Source organism: Manis pentadactyla, chromosome 1, assembly GCF_030020395.1.
Source record: "Manis pentadactyla isolate mManPen7 chromosome 1, mManPen7.hap1, whole genome shotgun sequence".
Taxonomy (NCBI): Eukaryota; Metazoa; Chordata; class Mammalia; order Pholidota; family Manidae; genus Manis; species Manis pentadactyla.
In genome coordinates, this window is record NC_080019.1 from 67,985,342 (window position 1) to 68,006,390 (window position 21,049).

The window sequence follows — 21,049 nt, forward strand, 5'->3', positions numbered from 1 at the left end:
AGTAGAAGCCAGAAGACAGTAGAATGACATATTCACTGAAAAACAAAAAAATTACCTAGAATTCTAAATCTAGTAAAGTTATATTTCAAATATGAAGGATAAAAACATTCCCAGATAATCAAAGATTGAGAGGCTTGTTGCTAGAAGACCTGCCTTAGAAGAAATGTTAAAAGGCCTTTAAGCTGTAAAGAATAATACCAGATGGTAACTCTAATGCACAGGAAGTAATGAAGAGTACCAGAAATGGTACATACATGGGTGAATGTAAAAGGCTGTGTAAATTATATATTTTTCCTTTTTTTCTCTTAATTTCCTTAAAGGGACATGAGATTATTTAAAGAAATAAGGATACCACTGTAGTATTAAGATTATAATATGTATAAATATATGTGTGAACAAAAGCAGAAATAGTGGTAAAGGAAATGGACTGTATTAGAGCAAAATTTCTGTATTTTGCTGTAAATAATTCAGTATTAACCTGAAGTTGATTATAATAAGTTAAAGAAGTATATTGTAATCCCTAGAGCAACTATTCATAACTAAAAAAGGAAAACAAATTATATTGCACTAAAAATATATGATCCCAAAGAAAGCAATAAAGGGAGAACAGAAAAAACAAAAAAGAGGGCATGAGATATAAAATAACAAATAACAATAGCACAATGGCTTACAACCATATCAAAAATTACATTAACTACAAATATAGGAAAGACTCCCAAAAAATGGAGATTGAGAAAACTATGGACTGGGAATGAAATGATACTAAGGAATTAATGTTTAATTTTGTTGGAGATAGTAAGTTTTATTATTATTAAGTCTTCATCTGTTAAAGACATCTACTTAAATATATATGAGTGAAACAATATACCAAGAATTCACCTAAAAATGCTGCAGGAAAAAAAAACCTTTAGGGGGAATTGAAACAATAGTGAAAGAATGAGTGTTTTTAATTTTCCAAAATAAAAGTTTTAAAATATGGATGGTCCCAACTTTGCCTGAGAGCCTTTTCAAGATAATGTGTCCTTTGACATGTCTTAATCATTTTTTTTTTAGCACCTTCTGGCTTTGTTCCAGAGCAAGATGCCCCGGGTTCACTTGCTACCTTTACTGTTTTTAGTAGTTATCTATTGCAGTGTAAAAAAATTCCTTCAAAATTTAGAGGCTTAAAACAGTAAGTCTTCATTATTTCATACGGTTTCTGTGGGTCAAAAATTTGCCAGGGCTTACCTATTATTTTTGTTTAGGGTCTTTCATAGGGTTGCATTTAAGATGTTAGCCAAGGCTTTAGCCTCTGAAAGTTTGATTGCTAATTTACTACTTCATAGTGGCTCACTCACATGGCTCAGTAGTTAGCGATGATTATTCCTCGGGTCTTTACTATGTGAACCTCTTGGTAGGACTGTTTGAGTGACATGGCTTCTGGCCTCCCCAAGAATGAATGATCCAAAAGAGAGTAAAGAAGTAGACTTCTGTGTCTTTTATGACCTAGCCCTCCAAAATCACACAGCATCATTTCCACAATATTCTATTGGTTACACATGTCAGCCTTATTCATTGTGGAAAGAGACTATGCCAGCATTACCCTACCACAGGAATCTCTAGCAAACCCTGTTTCCCTTTAATAGAGGATAATATTTAAAGATCGTAATCTTGACATTAAGAATACTATCAATTGGTTACCATTTCTGCTAGTCATGTTTAGTACACAAGAACTAAGAAATCTATATATTTATATATACAGATATATTTACAGATATTGGTATTTCTCACTTAAACAAAGTTTTTACCTCTTTAATTTTGTATGTTTTATCTCATTTTTATTTTTTGGAAATACAAAATACATTTACACAGTTAAAAAGTCAAAACCATATAAAAATATATATTCAGAGAAGTCTTCCTTATATAACTCCCTTTACACCCAATTCCTACCAGTAATACTTTTGTTTTTGGTTTATCCTTCCAGTGTTTAATTTTGCAAATACAGGTAAATAGATGCCACGTGTATTCTTATTCTCCATCTTCCTCCCTCTTAACCTCCTACAAGAGATAGTATACTTTATATGGTGTTCTGTACCTTACATTTTCATTTTAACAGTGTATAACTGTATTTGGAAATCTTCATTTTCTTATGGCTACATAGTGTCCATTATGTGCACACACTATGCACAGTCTTCTGGGTTGTTGCCAATCTTTTGCTATTAGAAATAATGTGTAGTGAATAATCTTGTGTAATTTCATACATGCACTGGCTGTATTAGTGAGTTAAATTGTTAAAAGTGGGATCATTAGGTCAAGGAAAGATATATATATAATTCTGTTAGGTATTGTCAAATACCCCATAGGTATTATGCCATTTTTTGCTCTTATTATAAGGGAGATTGTGAGGATTATATGATCATTTAATCAAAGGTAGCTATTTCTCTAAAATCAATATTCTTAGACCTTCATACATTGTCAGATGAATTTCAAGACTTCTCATATCCTCAGGTTTTTCCTAGATATATATTCTACTTTATCTGTCCCTTTAATTACTTTGTGCAGAACTAAACACAGTAATTGGTAAGTCATTCCAGAGTGATTATTTTATGTTTAAGAGGTTGAAAAATAATAAAATCCCTGAAAGAAGAACTAGATAGGAGGCCCTATTACTCCTTTCACACATTCTCATGTTTATAAAGTGTCAATTTATATTGGAGTGTTTCTGTTCTGTAAAGTCATTCAGCATTATGATGGTGAATTCCTTCAAGATAATAAAATGCAGAATACTTGGAGGAAATGATTATCCTAACTGAACTTACATTTTAATATTTTGTCTTTGGAACTACCTATGATTTAACTGGTTGAATATAGACAGACTAATATGGTAGGTATTACCAGCTTGAATTTGTTCAGTACCATAGGCTATATCCCACTGTTGAGCAGGTTTATCAGTGTAGATACAAAGACAATCAAATATAAATGAGTCCAGAGATATCGGTAGTATATGCTTTAAAAATAAGTGAAAATTTGTTAGCTACTGATGGTATTAAAAAAGCATTACCTTCTAAAGTATTTTATTATAAAAATGTTTAACATAGGGGAAACATATTGAGGTTAGAAGTCCAAAAAAATTATTTCTCCATTGGTCCAATATTTTTATATTCATAATTATGGTTTTATTGAAATGTTATTTTTTATCTAAACAAGTAGTAATTTACCTAAAGTTTAGTGATTCTTAGGTAAGTAGCTATTTATAAAGTAATGGTGCATAGAAATCTACTAGATGCATTTATTGATTAGTTTGTTAAGCTCCTCTGAAAATTCTTAGTTACATTAGCTGCCAGTGCTTCATCATCTCTGTAGTACTTTAAATTTATAAATTAGTACATGACACTCTTACTCTTTGCCCATTTAAATTTATTTCTAGGTACTAACTGCCAAAGAAAGGAAAACTCAAATTGATGATAGAAACAAATTGACTGAGCATTTTATTATCACACTTCCTATGTTGCTGTCGAAGGTACAGTTTTATTTACTTTTTTGCCCTAATATGCCACTGAGTTTGCTTATTGCACTGTACTATTAAAGTACTTTTTTCTTTGCCTGTCCTCCTAGTATTCTGCAGATGCAGAGAAGGTAGCAAACTTGCTACAAATCCCACAGTATTTTGATCTGGAAATTTATAGCACAGGAAGAATGGAAAAGGTAAGACACTGAAACTTGGAAATTTTGCTATTATATTCAGTTTTATTAACTGGATTATTTTACTTTCATGTAATCTATAGACTTGTTATTTGACAAGTGGTTATTTTTATTTTTTGTTACTAATCCAAATATCACAGTTTTTCTTTTTTCCTTCTCAGCATCTGGATGCTTTATTAAAACAGATTAAGTTTGTTGTGGAAAAACACGTAGAATCAGACGTTCTAGAAGCCTGCAGTAAAACCTATAGCATCTTATGCAGTGAAGAGTATACCATCCAGAACAGAGTTGACATAGCCCGAAGTCAGCTGATTGATGAGTTTGTAGATCGATTCAATCATTCTGTGGAAGATCTATTACAAGAGGTCTGTTTTAAAGTTAATGTGTAATTATAATAATTTTGACTAATAATTCAATGATTTAATTATTCAATGGAATAATTGTATGTATATAATTGAATAATTAATTATTCAGAGTAGCTGAATGTTTAAATTGTTTCCATTTTAAAATAAAGTCTAGTAGAATTCTCTACCCCTTTTAAAACAGCAGCATTATTGAAATTGTTCATCCTATAAAGATCAACCTTGGTTGTACTTTGTTTAACTGAAAAACCTGTTTCATAAAAACTGTTTTTTTTCCTCTTTCAAGAAAAATCTTTTTAAGGTCTGGCTTTTCTTAACTCATTTTTTCATTTTCTATTCCTGGGACTAATTTGCATTTTAATACTGCATAACTATTACAATGTGTAAATGAATAGAACATAAAAATTAAGGTTGCTGCTAAGTGATGGCTGCTTACCCGTAGTATGCCCAAAGTAGCAGCAGCCATCTCCAACTGGTTGTTTTTATGATAATTTCTGTGATTCCCATCTCTTGCCTTCTCTCTCCAATCTGTATAAAGCAATCTGGGACCCCCACAGCTTTCTGTGTTCTGATGGTCAGGCTGATAAGATCTTCTTTATAATCCATTTAACCAATTTTTCCCTAATTTCAAATTTTAATATTAACTTTCTTTTGCATTTAATTTTTTTCAACCATTTTTTATTTTTCATTGTGATTCTGAAGCCATGGAAGCTAACAATCAATAAAATCTTTAAAGTACATAACCTTTCACTCTGCAATTTCAAGGAACTTATCCTAAAGTATGTTTTTTTTTATTAAGGTATCATTGATATACACTCTTATGAAGGTTTCACATGAAAAACATTGTGGTTACTACATTCACCCATATTATCCCCCACTGAAGTCACTGTCCATCAGTGTAGTAAGATACCACAGAGTCACTACTTATCTTTTCTGTGCTACACTGTTTTCCCTGTGATCCCACACATACCATGTGTGCTAATCATAATACCCCTCAATCCCCTTCTCCCTCCCCCCGACCCACCCTCCACCACCCCTCCCCTTTGGTAACTAACTGCTAGTCCCTTTTTGGAGTCTTGAGTCTGCTGCTGTTTTTGTTCCTTCAGTTTTGCTTTGTTGTTATACTCCACAAATGAGAGAAGTCATTTGGTATTTGTCTTTCTCTGCCTGGCTTATTTCACTGAGCATAATCGAAGTTGTACAAAGTCGTGTTCATGACATTTTTTAAAATGGTTATCTCTGGGTGTTGGGATTATGGGTATATTTTATTTGGGGTTTTTTTTGTTGTTTTTTTTTGCTTATATGTATTTTCTTATTTACCAATAGTGAACATATACTGTTTATATAATAAAAAATAATTTTTCTTTAGGCAGTAAGTATTAATAGACTTTGATTTGAATTTGAGGATGAGTAAAGTTCTGGTAATGAGGTGATAATCTACTTATTTATAGGGAGAAGAAGCTGATGATGATGATATTTACAATGTTCTTTCTACCTTAAAGCGGTTAACCTCGTTTCACAAGTATGTCACTTTATTTAAAGTAAATTTAGTGAATAACATATTAGCCAATATAAAGTAAACTGATTATCTTTGTAATATTTAACTATAAAACAATGAGAAATTTTAGAGAAGTATTGAGATGTTGTGATTTTTTTCTTTGTTATTCATATTTTCTCTAAATAAATTATGGGTTTTTACTGTAATTTGATTACTTAAGGAGTAAGATTTATCATTCAGTGTAATGAATGTACATTGTACACTGTCAGAGCTTAAGTTAATCAGTGTTACTAGTATGTTACTAATAAATTAGATGGGTTTATTCTAGTAGCTAGAGTTTTATAGTTATCATCTGATAGCTTTTAGAAATCTTAGTAAGAAATAAGATTTGGGGAAAGCCTTGACAGTTATTTCTATGAGCTTTTATCCAGAATTGCTCTTATTTGTTTGATTATTGTGTGTTTTCTGTGTAGACAAAACAGTTGTATTTGAGTAAGGAAAAAAGGCTCAGATCAATGAAATTAAGTGTCATTTTCAAATCATAATTTGCATGTCCCTTATAATGAGGCATGCTTCTCCATAAAGAAAGGAAAATAGAAAACTTTCTTGTCAAAAGAGTGTTCGAGTATAGCTCTTATATAATGAGTAGTTCGGATTTCAAAGGCAGTGTCTAAAATCTAAGCCTTCATACACGTCTTTTTGGAATTCCTTGGAGAAACAGTTATTTTTAAAAATATTTTGATCCTTGAAAATAAGAATTGACAACCAATGTCAAAACTCCTATTTAAAAAATTATTTTGACATTTGAAAATTAAAGTTGACAGGCAATGATCTATTTTTAGTAGTAGAGCTCATGAGACTTTAAAATGTTAACATTGTTTCAACTCAGAAGTCCTCCTCAACCCATGTAAATAGCTACCCTAAAGTTCTTGAACTTTGCTGTATTTCTTTTCCCTTGTTTTTGTCTTTATCTCCATCTTGAGAATACAGATCTTTTAAAAAATACACATGTGTTAATATTTTGAAATTGTGGATGTACTTATTTAAACATATTTTAAAATTTACTAAAAAGAAGTGGAATATGAGCCTAGGTTGACCATGTGGTGGTAACCTTCATTTAAATATGTAAAGTTTTATTGTTACTGATTTCTTTTAATGAATTCTTAATATCAGGTTGCACTCTGGTCTCTCTCTCCCGGCTCTCTCTTTTCCTCTCTCCCTCCTTCCCTCTTCCTTCCTTCCATCCTCCCTTGTTCCCCATTCCCTTTTTTCTACCCTCCCACTCTTTCTTTTTCCTCCTCCTGATTCCTTCCTTCCTCCTTCCCTTCCTTCGTTCCTTATTTCCTTCCTAATTTGAGCACTTGAACATTTCCTTATGAATCTTTTTCAATTCCAGAAGAAAATAGAAAGTTATTTTATCCTTCCACCCACTGAAACTAAACTCAAATTTAAATTTTCTCCCACTCTAGAATAAAGTTAATGCATTTTTTATTTATTTTAGTGCTCATGATCTCACAAAGTGGGATCTGTTTGGTAATTGCTATAGATTATTGAAGACTGGAATTGAACATGGAGCTATGCCAGAACAGGTAGGAGTTTATTGATATTCCTTCTATGTCATTTGAGAAAACTAAGCTTTTCTTAGATCACATAGGATTATTAAATGCCTTTCATAGAAAGTAATTTATAATTCTTAAATGCAGCCACCTTCTTTGAGAATTACTTCTATAGTGATTGAATATTACTGGTAGGTGTATCTTATCTTGAAGTTTGAACAGAAAAAACAGAGAATCTTTGCTATAATATATCTCAAAAATTTAACATTAAGGCAAATATTATTACTCTTTTAGGAAAAATACCATTACTTTTTATAGTAGCAATTTCAAAACTTGATTAACTCAACACAATGAAAATTTCTGATCATATGATGGCTCTGTTTCAGGCACTGTTCTAGGTATTGATAATAGTAAACTTTAAAGTATGGCTTAATTTTTGTAGTAGAACTATAGTCAAATAAGGTTGAGGGCCTTTAGCAGAATTAGACCTTTGTGCATTCATACCTAAGTTAGAGTAGGAAGAGCAGAAATTCAACAAGATTTGTCTAGTCCAGAGAGACTTAGAATGTTGTCAGTTCATTGTTAAACTTACTATGATTTATTGATTTTAATTAACAATTACAGTTACTATTGCCTAATAATAATATGTTGTTAGAATTAGGAGTTATTCTGTACATTGTAGACATTCATTCATGTGGACCAAAATGCCAGCCCCATAGTTAGGTATTAGGGCTGTTTAGGGGTAATCTCATCCATTCTTATTTAGATTATAGAATGCTTAGATGACACTTCATTATTACACTAAAGCAATAAGACCTTCAACAGATATAACAAAATTATAATTTCATATTGAATGTCAATCATATAAATAGTGCTTTATTATTGCTATAATTAATTCTTCTAAGTTGCCATAATTCATGTTTTTGATCCCTACTTAATGTAAGAGCCACTCTTAATAATAAATGCCCATGATTATGTTAGGTAGTTTGTGGGAAGAGGCTAATCATTTGGCCCTGTTAATTTCCTGTATTTGTTGCTGACTCTTCAACTTACATCCTCTCTTCATCTCAAATTTTTCATTAGCCTAAATGCAATTCACTGATAGTCTTTAGCTATGCTTCGAAGTTAAAAGGAATGATAGAGTTAAGATACTCCTTTTTTGGTTTCCTTACTTTGTTTTATTTATTTGTTTATTTAGTGTTGATCTTTATTTATTTTTAATTGAAGTATAGTTGATACACAATATTATATTGGTTTGAAGTACACAACACAGTGATTCAGCAGTTACACACATTATTAAATCCTCACCCAACTAGTCAACTACTGTCAACGTAGAAAGATGTTACAGAACCTTTGGCTATATTCTCCATGCTGTATCCATCCCCGTGAATAATATTCCAGTGTGTATATGTACCACATCTTCTATGGACATTTTGGTTGCTTCCATGTCTAAGCTGTCATCAGTAATCAGCAGTAAACATAGGGGTGCATGTATCTTTTCAAATCTGAGATTTTGTTTTCTTCGGGTAAATTCCTAGAGTTACTGGGTCATATGGTATTTCTACTTTTAGTTTTTTTAGTACTCTCCATACTGCTTTCCATAGGGGCTGGCACCAGTTTACATTCCCACCAACAGTATAGGAAGGTTCCTTTTTCACCATATCTTCGGCAACACTTGTTATATCTTACCTTTTGGCCATTCTGACTGGTGTGAGGTGATATCTCATTGTGGTTTTGATTTGCATTTCCCTGATGATTAGCACTCTGGAGCATCTTTTCATGTGCCTGTTAGCCATCTATATTTCTTCTTTGAAAAAATGTTCAGGTCGTCTGCCCTTTTTTTTTTGATATCATTAATATACACTTACATGAGCAACATGTGGTTACTAGATTCCCCCCATTATCAAGTCCCCACCACATACCCCATTACAGTCACTGTCCATCAGCATAGTAAGATGCTATAGAATCAGTACTTGTCTTCTCTGTGCTGTACCGCCTTCCCTGTGCCCCTCCCCTATATTATGTGCGCTAATCGTAATGCACCTTTTTCCCCTTATCCCTCCCTTCTCACCCATCCTCCCCAGGCCCTTTCCCTTTGGTAACTGTTAGTCCATTCTTGGGTTCTGTGAGTCTGCTGCTGTTTTGTTCCTTCGGTTTTTGCTTTGTTCTTACACATCCGTCCATTTTTTAGTCAGGTTTTTGTGGGGGTTTTTTGTTTGTTTTTTTGGTGTTAAGGCATATGGGTTCTTTATATATTTTGGTTGTTACTGCTTTATCAGATAAATCATTCAAATATATTCTCCCATACTGTAGGATGACTTTTTGTTCTGTTGCTGGTATCCTTTGCTGTACAGAAGCTTTTTAGTTTGATGTAGTTACACTTGTTCATTTTTGCTTTTGTTTTCCTTGCCTGAGGAAACATGTCCAGAAAAAGAAATTACTCATGCTTATGTTCAAGAGATTTTTGCTTGTTTTCTTCTAAGAATTTTATGTTTTCATGTCTTATATTTAGTCTTTGATCCATTTCAAGTTTACTTTTATGTATGGAGTTAGACAGTAATCCATTCTTTTGCATAAAGCTGTCCAGTTTCCCCAGCACCATTTACTGAAGAGATTGTCTTTTCCCCATGGTATATTCATGACTCCTTTATCATATGGTAATTGACCATATATGCATGGGTTTATTTCTGGGATCCCTATTCTCTTACAGTGTTCTGTGGGTCTGTTCTTGTGCCAGTGCCATACTGTTTTTTATCACTAACTTTGTAGTATAACTTGAAATCAGGGAGCATGATACCCCTAGCTTTGTTCTTCTTTATCAAGATTGCTTTTATGATTCCATATAAATTTTATGATTCTTTGCTCTAGTTCATTGAAATTGGTATTTTGATAGGGATTGCATTGAATCTCTAAATCGCTTTGGGTAGGATGGCCATTTTGACAATACTAATTCTTACTATCCATGAACTTGGGATGGATTTCTTTCCATTTATTTGTGTTCTGTTCAGTTTCTTTCATCAGTGTCTTATAGTTTCCAGGGTACATGTCTTTCACCTCCTTGGCTAGCTTTATTCCTAAGTATTTTATTCTTCTTGATGTAATTATGTGTGGAATTATTTGCCTGATTACTCTTTCTGCTAGTTTCTTGTTAGTATATAGGAACACAACAGATCTCTGCATTAATGCAACTTTGCCAAATCCAGTTACTAGTTCTAATAATTTTTAGTGGGAGTCTTTAGGTTTTTCTGTGTATGGTATCATGTCATTTGTAAATAGTAGCAGTTTTAGTTCTCCCTTGCCAATGTGGATGCCTTTTATCTCTTTATCTTGTCTAATTGCCATGACTAGTAATTCCAATGCTGTGTTGAATAAAAGTGGTGAGAGTGGACATCCTTGTCTTATTCCTGATCTTAGAGGAAAAGTTTTCAACTTTACGAAGAAAGCATCGTTTGATACCCAGAAGCTCAAGACTCTTTGCTCACCAGTGCCTCGCTCTCATTCGTTGTGGAGCTGTATTTGCTGTTGGTGGGCTGTGGGCAGGGCAGCCTTTCTGCCAGTCTGGAAGCAGAGGCTGACAGCTCACCTCTACAGGCTGTTGTGTGTCATGCGGTGCTTCTGGTGGGATTTGTTGTGTATGGGGCACCCTTTGCCTGCCAGTCAACCATGGCAACCACTGCTTGGGCAGGGCCAGCCAAGCAGGGCAGGTGAGTGGGGAAGCACCGCCATGGGGCTGAGACAGCAGTGAGGAAGCTGGAGAGCTTAGAGCTGGCTCCCACAAGTTGGGAAGGGCCGTGAAAGCTGAGAAAGCCTGCCGGGCAGCAAGAGGCACGCTACAGGGCTGAGCCACCAGCAAGAGAGAGCATTTGAAGCTGGCTTCCTCAAACGCCCAACCAGTTGGGCTGAGGGAGGGCTAGGAAAGCATCGTGCACCTGTCGTTTCTCCTTCGGAAAGAATGCACCCTCCTACCCACTCCCTTCTGGCACACTTTACACTGCTGATAAATCTTTCAAACTGTTGCCTCTGTGTTGGGTCTCAGCAGGACTGATCAGGAGGGTGCCTGTCCACCACAAGTGACAGGAATCTCAGCCTCCCAGAGTGCTACAACTCTCCCTGGTGTCCATCCCCTTGGATCACCTGTTCCATCTCTGGGAAAGATGTACTCTGTTCCCAGAGCAGATCTTCAGGGACTGATGTGCAGGCTTCCGGAGTACTTATCCCCTCCCAGCCCTGTTCCTCTCCTTCCTGCTTGTGGGCTGGGATGGGGAAATGGTTTGGGTCCTGACTGGTTGCAGCTCTGCCATTTTATCCTTCTGTATGTGGTCTCTTCCCCAGGTGTAGGTGGTCTGTTCTGCAGTCTTCAGGTCATTTTCAGAGCTAGTTGTATTTGCTGTATTTGTTTCTTTGGTGTGTACATAGGAGGAGGTTTCCGCCTTGCTGTCCTACTCCTCCATCTTTTTCCCCTCTAGGTCTCCTTATTTTCCTTAAGAAGAGAATAAGAGTAGCACATCTCTTTCATTTGGGAGTTAATAACTGTCTGAATTTATTTTGTGTTGAAGTCTCCTAGAATGAATGCATTGCAGTCTATATCCCCCTTTAGTTCTGTTAGTATTTGTTTCACATATGCTGGTGCTCCTGTGTTGGGTGCATATATATTTAGAATGGTTATATCCTCTTGTTTGACTGAACCCTTTATCATTATGTAGTGTCCTTCTTTATCTCTTGTTACTTTCTTTGTTTTGAAGTCTATTTTGTCTGATATTAGTACTGCAACCCCTGCTTTCTTCTCACTGTTGTTTGCTTGAAATATGTTTTTCCATCCCTTGACTTTTAGTCTGTACATGTCTTTGGGTTTGAGGTGAGTTTCTTGTAAGCAGCATATAGATGGGTCTTGCTTTTTTATCCATTCTGTTACTCTGTGTCTTTTGATTGGTGCATTCAACCCATTAACATTTAGGGTGACTATTGAAAGATATGTACTTATTGCCATTGCAGGCTTTAAATTCGTGGTTACCAAAGGTTCAAGGTTAGCCTCTTTAGTATCTTACTGCCTAACTTAGCTCGCTTATTGAGCTGTTATATACACTGTCTGGAGATTCTTTTCTTCTCTCCCTTCTTGTTTCTCCTCCTCGATTCTTCATATGTTGGGTGTTTTGTGCTGTGCTCTTTCTAGGAGTGCTCCCATCTAGAGCAGTCCCTGTAAGATGTTCTGTAGAGGTGGTTTGTGGGAAGCAAATTCCCTCAGCTTTTGTTTGTCTGGGAATTGTTTAATCCCACCGTCATATTTGAATGATAGTCGTGCTGGATACAGTATCCTTGGTTCAAGGCCCTTCTGTTTCATTGTATTAAATATATCATGCCATTCTCTTCTGGCCTGTAGGGTGTCTGTCAATAAGTCTGATGTTAGCCTGATGGGTTTTCCTTTATAGGTGACCTTTTTCTCTCTAGCTGCCTTTAAAACTCTTTCCTTGTCCTTGATCTTTGCCATTTTAATTATTATGTGTCTTGGTGTTGTCCTTCTTGGATCCTTTCTGTTGGGGGTTCTGTGTATTTCCGTGGTCTGTTCGATTATTTCCTCCCCCAGTTTGGGGAAGTTTTCAGCAATTATTTCTTCTAAGATACTTTCCACCTCTTTTCCTCTCTCTTCTTCTTCTGGGACCCCTATAATACAGATATTGTTCCTTTTGGATTGGTCACACAGTTCTCTTAATATTGTTTCATTCCTGGAGATCCTTTTGTCTCTCTCTATGTCAGCTTCTATGCATTCCTGTTCTCTGATTTCAGTTCCATCAATGGCCTCTTGCATTCTATCCATTCTGCTTATAAACCCTTCCAGAGTTTGTTTCATTTCTGCGATCTCCTTTCTGGCATCTGTGATCTCCCTCCGGACTTCATCCCATTTCTCTTGCGTATTTCTCTGCATCTCTGTCAGCATGTTTATGATTCTTATTTTGAATTCTTTTTCAGGAAGACTGGTTAGGTCTGTCTCCTTCTCTGGTGTTGTCTCTGTGATCTTTGTCTGCCTGTAGCTTTGCCTTTTCATGGTGATAGGAACAGTTTGCAGAGCTGGAACGAGTGGCGGCTGGAAGGACTTCCTTTCTTGTTGGTTTGTGGCCCTCCTCTCCTGGGAGAACAGCGACCTCTAGTGGCTTGTGCTGCGCAGCTGCGCGCAGACAGGGTTTCTGCTTCCTGCCCCGTTGCTATGGAGTTAATCTCCGCTGTTGCTGTGGGCGTGGCCTGGCTCGGGCAGCTACTCCAAAGTGGTGGAGTCGCGTTGGAGCAGGAGCGGCTGGGAGGCTATTTATCTCCGTAAGGGGCCTCCCTGCTCCCTGCAGCCCAGGGGTTAGGGAGCCCAGAGATCCCCGGATTCCCTACCTCTGGATTAAGTGTCCCGCCCTGCCCCTTTAAGACTTCCAAAAAGCACCCGCCAAAACAAAACAATGACCACCAAAAAAAAAAAAAAAGAAAAAAAATTTTTTTTAATTAAAAAAAAAAGGTGGTCGCTTGTTTTTCTTTATTCTCCGGTACCAGCCTCAGGCCTCTGCTCACCGGTCTTGCTGCCCTGTTTCCCTCGTATTGGGGTCCCTATCCCTTTAAGATTTCCAAAAAGCGCTCTCCAAAACAAAACAGCAAAAAAGCAAAAAAAAAAAAAAAAAAAAAAAAATGGTCGCGCGCTTTTCTTATGTCCTCTGTCGCCCAGCCTCCAGTGCCTGCTCACTGTTCTTGCTGCCCTGTTTTCCTAGTATCGAGGGCCCTGCACTCTGGCCCGGGTGGCTGGGGCTGGGTGTTCGGCAGCCCTGTGCTCCGTCTCCCTCCCGCTCTGCCTATTCTTCTCCCGCCGGGAGTTGGGGGGAGGGGCGCTCCGCTCCCGCCGGGCCGGGGCTTGTATCTTACCCCCTTCGCGAGTTGCTGGGTTCTCTCAGGTGCGGATGTGGTCTGGATATTGTCCTGTGTCCTCTGGTCTTTATTCTAGGAAGGGTTGTCTTTGTTATATTTTCATAGATATATGTTGTTTTGGGAGGAGATTTCCGCTGCTCTACTCACGCCGCCATCTTCCGCCCCTCCCCTGAATTTATTTTGGTTCACTACACCATCATTTGTTGTCTTAGAACCAACTTGTGACAGTCTCACAGTGTTATCTTCTGTGGTTATTTTGGTTTTTTAAATTTATTTTCACTGCATATGTATTATTACCCCATTTCAATTTCTTAAATATGATAATATGTGAAATTTGCTTTAACTTTATTAACTTTAATATTAGACACATGTTCTTAAACTTTAATCATGTATATGAACTTTGAGTGCATCTGTGCTATATTGTACTCTTGTTCATTTTAGCAATTAGCCGCTTTTAGAGACATCTCTTCAGATAACCAGCATTGAATATTCAAAAACTATACTCAACCAATTCTACATAGGGCCATACAAGCTCACTTTTTTAGATTCCAACTCTATACTTTGAATTAGAATCCAGAAAAGGGCACCATTTTAGAGCAAGGATGTGAAGGAATACCCAAATGTTTGCTGTTGTTAACTGTCATTTATGCTTAACATTTTGATAATACCTTAAAATTTGCTGTCTAGCTATTTTGGTGAACTGTATTCTCCATATTCTTAACTGTTTTCCATGATAACCATTTCACCTAAAAGTTTGCCAGTCCTACTATTCAGGATTAAGTGAATATTTTTCCCCTGCCTTCCAGTGATCTTTCTTTTCTCATGCTAGTACTTTTTTAAACTATTCTAGCTTTAGAATCTTTATGACCAAAGTTTGAAAGAATTTGCCTATTCTTGTAATTTATTTTTGAAAAGTCAAATTATAGAGAAGTTCACTTGTCATTTTCCACAGTGCGCATTTTCTTGCATTCTCTTTATATATGTACGCATATGTGTGTTTTTAACATATTATTAATATTCTTTATAGCATTTTTTCCCCAGCTCAGGATCCAAGCCATAATAACACACTACATTTAGTCAGTTATGTCTTCTTTGTCTCTCTTAATCTAGAATGGTTTCTCAGTCTTTGTCTTTTATGATGTTGACATTTTGAAGAGTACAGACCATTTATTTTATAGAATGTTCTCAGTTTAGTTTTGTCTGATCTACATGTTCAGATTCAGATTGTGCATTCTTGGCAGGAATGCTACATGAAATATATTCTGTCTTCAGTGCATTATATCAGGAGGCACATGATGTCATTTTGTTCACTATTTTGGTAATGTTAACTTTGATCACTTTAGTAAGGTAGATTCTGCCAAATTTCTTCTGTGTAGAGTTATTACTTCCTTTTTTAATTAGTAATCTGTAGGAAGTTTCCTCAGGAATACGTAAATAGTCCTGTTTCATTTCAAACTTTGACATAACTTAGGTAAATATGTTCCATCATCTGTTTATGCCCTCCTCTATTCTAATGAATTTTTAACCTATGAAACATTAAAAGTTATTGCAATTCCTTAACACAATGATCATTAGCTTGTGAAGACCCACATTTCAGAATTTATTGTAGTGTTTCTTCTTATAACTTTTTGTAAAATAAAGGCAAGAAATATTTAAATTCTCCTTATTTTGTGGCTTTGTTCCTATTTCCTATTGGTGTGGTTTTATGTTTAAATCTTGTCTTAGGTAACATCTAAGACAAATAAAATATTAAAACTTTTGCTTTACTATATAGTGTCCAGAAGAATCTGAGTTAACTCTAAACTTTGAAAACCAGTAAAGAACATTTGTGAATTATTTTGATAAATCTTTGCTGTATAACAAAATATTGTAAGAAACCCATTAAGAAGGAAAAGTAATCATATGTTACCAAATTTGGGCTTCTCAAGGCATCAGCAATAGAAAACTTTTCCTTCCCACTTATTATGTATCAGGTACTATTTTAAGTCTTAACATGCATACATTTATTTAAGCCTTATGACAACTCTATGGAATATGTATCATTATTATTTTCTTGATGATTAAACTGAAGCATAGAGATGTTAATAACTTGCCTAAGGTCACGTAGCTATTGCATACCCACTAAAACCAAACTTTTGAATTACTTTCAGTGTTTCCTTTTCTGCTACTAGTTTGCTACTACAGTTGACCCTGGAACAATACAGGTTTAAACTGCACAGCTTCCCTTAGATGTGGCGATTTTTTTCAGTAAATACAGTACTGTAAATGTATATCTCTTTATGAATTTCTCAATAATATTTTCCCTAACTTACTTTTTGTAAGAATACACTACATCATACATATAACATACAAAATATGTGTTGACTATTTATATTACTACTAAGGCTTCCATCAACAGCAGGCTCTTAGTAGTTAACTTTTAGGGGAGTCAAACGTTCTATATGGACTTTTGACAACATACACCAGTACCCCTAACCCTCAAATTCTTCAGGGGTTGACTGTACTGTTTATAGTATCCAGTATCTTCTGATGTTTGCCCTATGTCAGACTCTTTTTTGTTGTTGTTATCATTAATCTACAATTACATGAGGAACATTATGTTTACTATGCTTGCCCCTTTACCAAGTCCCCCACACAAATCACATTACAGTCACTGTGCATTAGCATAGTAAGATGCTGTGGAGTCACTACTTGTCTTCTCTGTGTTGCACATCCCACCCCATGCCCTTCCCCACATTATACATGCTGATCGTAATGCCCTCTTTCTTTCTCCCCCCTTATCCCTCCCTTCCCACCCATCCTCCCCAGTCCCTTTCCCTTTGGTAACTGTTAGTCCTTTCTTGGGTTCTGTGATTCTGCCACTGTTTTGTTCCTTCAGTTTTTTCTTTGTTCTTATACTCCATATATGAATGAAATCATTTGGTACTTGTCTTTCTCCACCTGGCTTATTTCACTGAGCATAATATCCTCTAGCTCCATCCACGTTGTTACAAATGGTAGGATTTGTTTTCTTCTTATGGCTGAATAATATTCCATTGTGTATATGTACCACATTTTCTTTATCCATTCATCTACTGATGGACACTTAGGTTGCTTCCATTTCTTGGCTATTCTAAACAGTGCTGCGATAAACATAGGGGTGCATCTGTCTTTTTCAAACTGGGCTGCTGTATTCTTTGGGAAAATTCCTAAAAGTGGAATTCCTGGGTCAAATAGTATTTCTATTTTGAGCTTTTTGAGGAACCTCCATACTGGTTTCTACAATGGTTGAATTAATCTACATTCCCACCAGCAGTGTAGGAGGGTTCCCCTTTCTCCACAACCTCGCCAACATTTGTTGTTGTTTGTCTTTTGGATGGTGGCCATCCTTACTGGTGTGAGGTGATATCTCATTGTGGTTTTAATTTGCATCGTTCTTATGACTAGCGATGTGGAGTATCTTTTCATGTGTCTGTTGGCCATCTGAATTTCTTCTTTGGAGAACTGTCTGTTCAGCTCCTCTGCCCATTTTTTAATTGGATTATTTGCTTTTTGTTTGTTGAGGTGTGTGAGCTCTTTATATATTCCGGATGTCAACCCTTTATCGGATCTGTCATTTTTTAATATATTCTCCCATACTGTAGGATACCTTTTTGTTCTATTGATGGGGTTCTTTTCTGTACAGAAGCTTTTCAGCTTGATTCAGTCCCACTTGTTCATTTTTGCTTTTGTTTCCCTTGCCTGGGGACATATGTTCATGAAGAAGTTGCTCATGTTTATGTCCAAGAGATTTTTGCCTATGTTTTTTTCTAAGAGTTTTATGGTTTCATGACTTACATTCAGGTCTTTGATCCATTTCATATTTACTTTTGTGTATGGGGTTAGACAGTGATTCAGTTTCATTCTCTTACATGTAGCTGTCCAGTTTTGCCAACACCAACTGTTGAAGAGGCTGCATTTCCCGATTGTATGTCCATGGCTCCTTTATCATATATTAATTGACTATATATGTTTGGGTTAATGTCTAGAGTCTCTATTCTGTTCCACTGGTCTGTGGCTCTGTTCTTGTGCCAGTACCGAATTGTCTTCATTACTGTGGCTTTGTATTAGAGCTTGAAGTTAGGGAGCGAGATCCCACCCACTTTATTCTTCCTTCTCAAGATTGCTTTCGCAATTCGGGGTCTTCGGTGGTTCCATATGAGTTTTTGAACTATTTGTTCCATTTCGTTGAAGAATACTGTTGGTAATTTAATAGGGATTGCAGTGAATCTGTAGATTGCTTTAGGCAGGATGGCCATTTTGACAATATTAATTCTTACTGGCCAGGAGCATGGGATGAGTTTCCATTTGTTAGTGTCCTCTTTAATATCTCTTAAGAAAGTCTTGTAGTTTTCAGGGTATATAGGTCTTTCACTTCCTTGGTTAGGTTTATTCCTCGGTATTTTATTCTTTTTGATGCAATTGTGAATGGAATTGTTTTCCTGATTTCATTTCTATTAGTTCATTGTTAGTGTACAGGAAAGCCACAGATTTCTGTGTATTAATTTTATATCCTGCAACTTTGCTGAATTCTGATATTCTAATAGTTTTGGAGTAGAGTCGTTAGGGTTTTTTATGTACAATATCATGTCATCTGCAAATAGTGACAGTTTGACCTCTTCTTTACCAATCTGGATTCCTTGTATTTCTTTGTTTTATCTAATTGCTGTGGCTAGGACTTCTACTAGTATGTTGAATAGCAGTGGGGAGAGTGGGCATCCCTGTCTTGTTCCCGATCTTAGAGGAAAAGCTTTCAGCTTCTCACTGTTAAGTATGATGTTGGCTGTGGGTTTATCATATATGGCCTTTATTATGTTGAGGTACTTGCCTTCTATACCCATTTTGTTGAGAGTTTTTATGATGAATGGATGTTGAATTTTGTTGAATGATTTTTCAGCATCTATGGAGATGGTAAATGTGATTTTTGTCCTTTTTGTGGATGTGGTGGATGGTGTTGATGGATTTTCAAATACTGTACCATCCTTTCATCCCTGAGATGAATCCCACTTGGTCATGGTGTATGATTCTCTTGATGTATTTTTGAATTCAGTTTGCTAATATTTTGTTGAGTATTTTTGCATCTATGTTCATCAGGGATATTGGTCTGTAATTTTACCTTTTGGTGGGGCCTTTGCCTGGTTTTGGTATTAGGGTGATGCTGGTTTCATAGAAGGAGTTTGGGAGTATTCCTTCCTCTTCTATTTTTTGGAAAACTTTAAGGAGAATGGGTATTATGTCTTCTCTGTATGTCTGATAAAATTCTGTGGTAAATCCTTCTGGCCCAGGGGTTTGCTCTTGGGTAGTTTTTTGATTACCGCTTCAATTTCATTGCTGGTAATTGGTCTGTTTATATTTTCTGTTTCTTCCTTGGTCAGTCTTGGAATTCTGTATTTTTCTAGGAAGTTGTCCATTTCTTCTAGGTTTTCCAGCTTGTTAGCATATAGGTTTTCATAGTATTCTCTGACTATTTTTTGTATTTCCTTGGGGTCCGTCATGATTTTTCCTTTCTCGTTTCTGATTCTTTTGATGTGTATAGATTCTCTTTTTCTCTTAATAAGTCTGGCTAGGGGCTTATCTTTTTTGTTTATTTTCTCAAAGAACCAGCTCTTGGTTTCATTGATTTTTTTCCATTGTTTTATTCTTCTCAATTTTATTTATTTCTTCTCTGATCTTATGTCCCTCCTTCGGCTGACTTTGGGCCTCATTTGTTTTTCGCTTTCCAATTTCAATAATTGTGACCTTAGACCATTGATTTAGGATTGTTCTTCCTTCGTTAAATATGCATGGATTGCTATATACTTTCCTCTTAGAACTACTTTCGCTGTGTCCCACAGAAGTTGGGGCTTTGTGTTGTAGTTGTGATTTGTCTCCATATATTGCTTGATCTCTATTTTAATTTGGTCGTTGATCCATTGATTACTTAGGAGCATGTTGTTAAGCCTCCATGTGTTTGTGAGCCTTTTTGCTTTCTTTGTACAATTTACTTCTAGTTTTATACCTTTGTGGTCTGAGAAGTTGGTTGGTAGAATTTCAATATTTTTCAATTTACTGAGGCTCTTTTTGTGGCCTCGTATGTGGCCTATTCTGGAAAATATTCCATGTGCACTTGAGAAGAATGTGTATCCTGCTGCTTTTGGGTGTAGAGTTCTGTAGATGTCTATTAGGTCCATCTTTTCTAGTGTGTTGTTCAGTGCCTCTGTGTCCTTACTTATTTTCTGTCTGGTGGATCTGTCCTTTGGAGTGAGTGGTGTGTTGAAGTCTCCTAAAATGAATGCACTGCATTCTATTTCCTCCTTTAATTCTGTTAGTATTTGTTTCACATATGTTGGTGCTCCTGTATTGGGTGCATATATATTTATAATGGTTATATCCTTTTGTTGGACTGACCCCTTTATCATTATGTGGTGTCCTTCTTTATCTCTTATTACTTTCTTTGTTTTGAAGTCTATTTTGTCTGATACAAGTACTGCAACACCTGCTTTTTTCTCCCTGTTGTTTGCATGAAATATCTTTTTCCATCTCTTGACTTTTATTTTATTCTGTGCATGTCTTTGGGTTTGAGATGAGTCTCTTGTAAGCAGCATATATATGGTTCTTGCTTTTTTATCCATTCTGTTACTCTGTGTCTTTTGATTGGTGCATTCAGTCCATTTACATTTAGGGTGATTATTGAAAGATATGTACTTATTGCCATCACAGGCTTTAGATTCGTGTTTACCAAAGGTTCAAGGTTAGCTTCTTTACTGTCTTATCATCTAACTTGGCTCGCTTATTGAGCTATTATAAACACAGTCTGATGATTCTTTATTTCTCTCCCTTCTTATTCCTTCTCCTCCATTCTTTATATGTTATATTTCTCTCCCTTCTTATTCCTTCTCCTCCATTCTTATATGTTTTGTTTTGTGGTCTTTTGTGTTTATTTTGTCTGCTTTTGTGGGTAGTTGATTTTATTTTTTGCTTTTAGTTAGTATGTGGTTGGTCTGGTATGTGCTGTGATTTTATTTCTCTGGTGACATCTATTTAGCCTTAGGAGTGCTTCT

At 36.0% G+C, this 21,049-nt stretch overlaps 1 protein-coding gene across 2 annotated transcripts in view; it reads left to right on the forward strand.

The window, feature by feature from the left end:
- Positions 1–21,049, forward strand: part of STAG1 (STAG1 cohesin complex component) — a 463,391-nt gene that overhangs the window by 382,762 nt on the left and 59,580 nt on the right. For both annotated transcript variants that reach the window (XM_036877372.2, XM_057498066.1), the window contains 5 exons: positions 3,407–3,499; positions 3,595–3,684; positions 3,843–4,046; positions 5,495–5,565; positions 7,043–7,130. In XM_036877372.2, the coding sequence (XP_036733267.1) occupies positions 3,407–3,499; positions 3,595–3,684; positions 3,843–4,046; positions 5,495–5,565; positions 7,043–7,130 (546 nt within the window). The remainder of the gene's footprint in view (positions 1–3,406; positions 3,500–3,594; positions 3,685–3,842; positions 4,047–5,494; positions 5,566–7,042; positions 7,131–21,049) is intronic.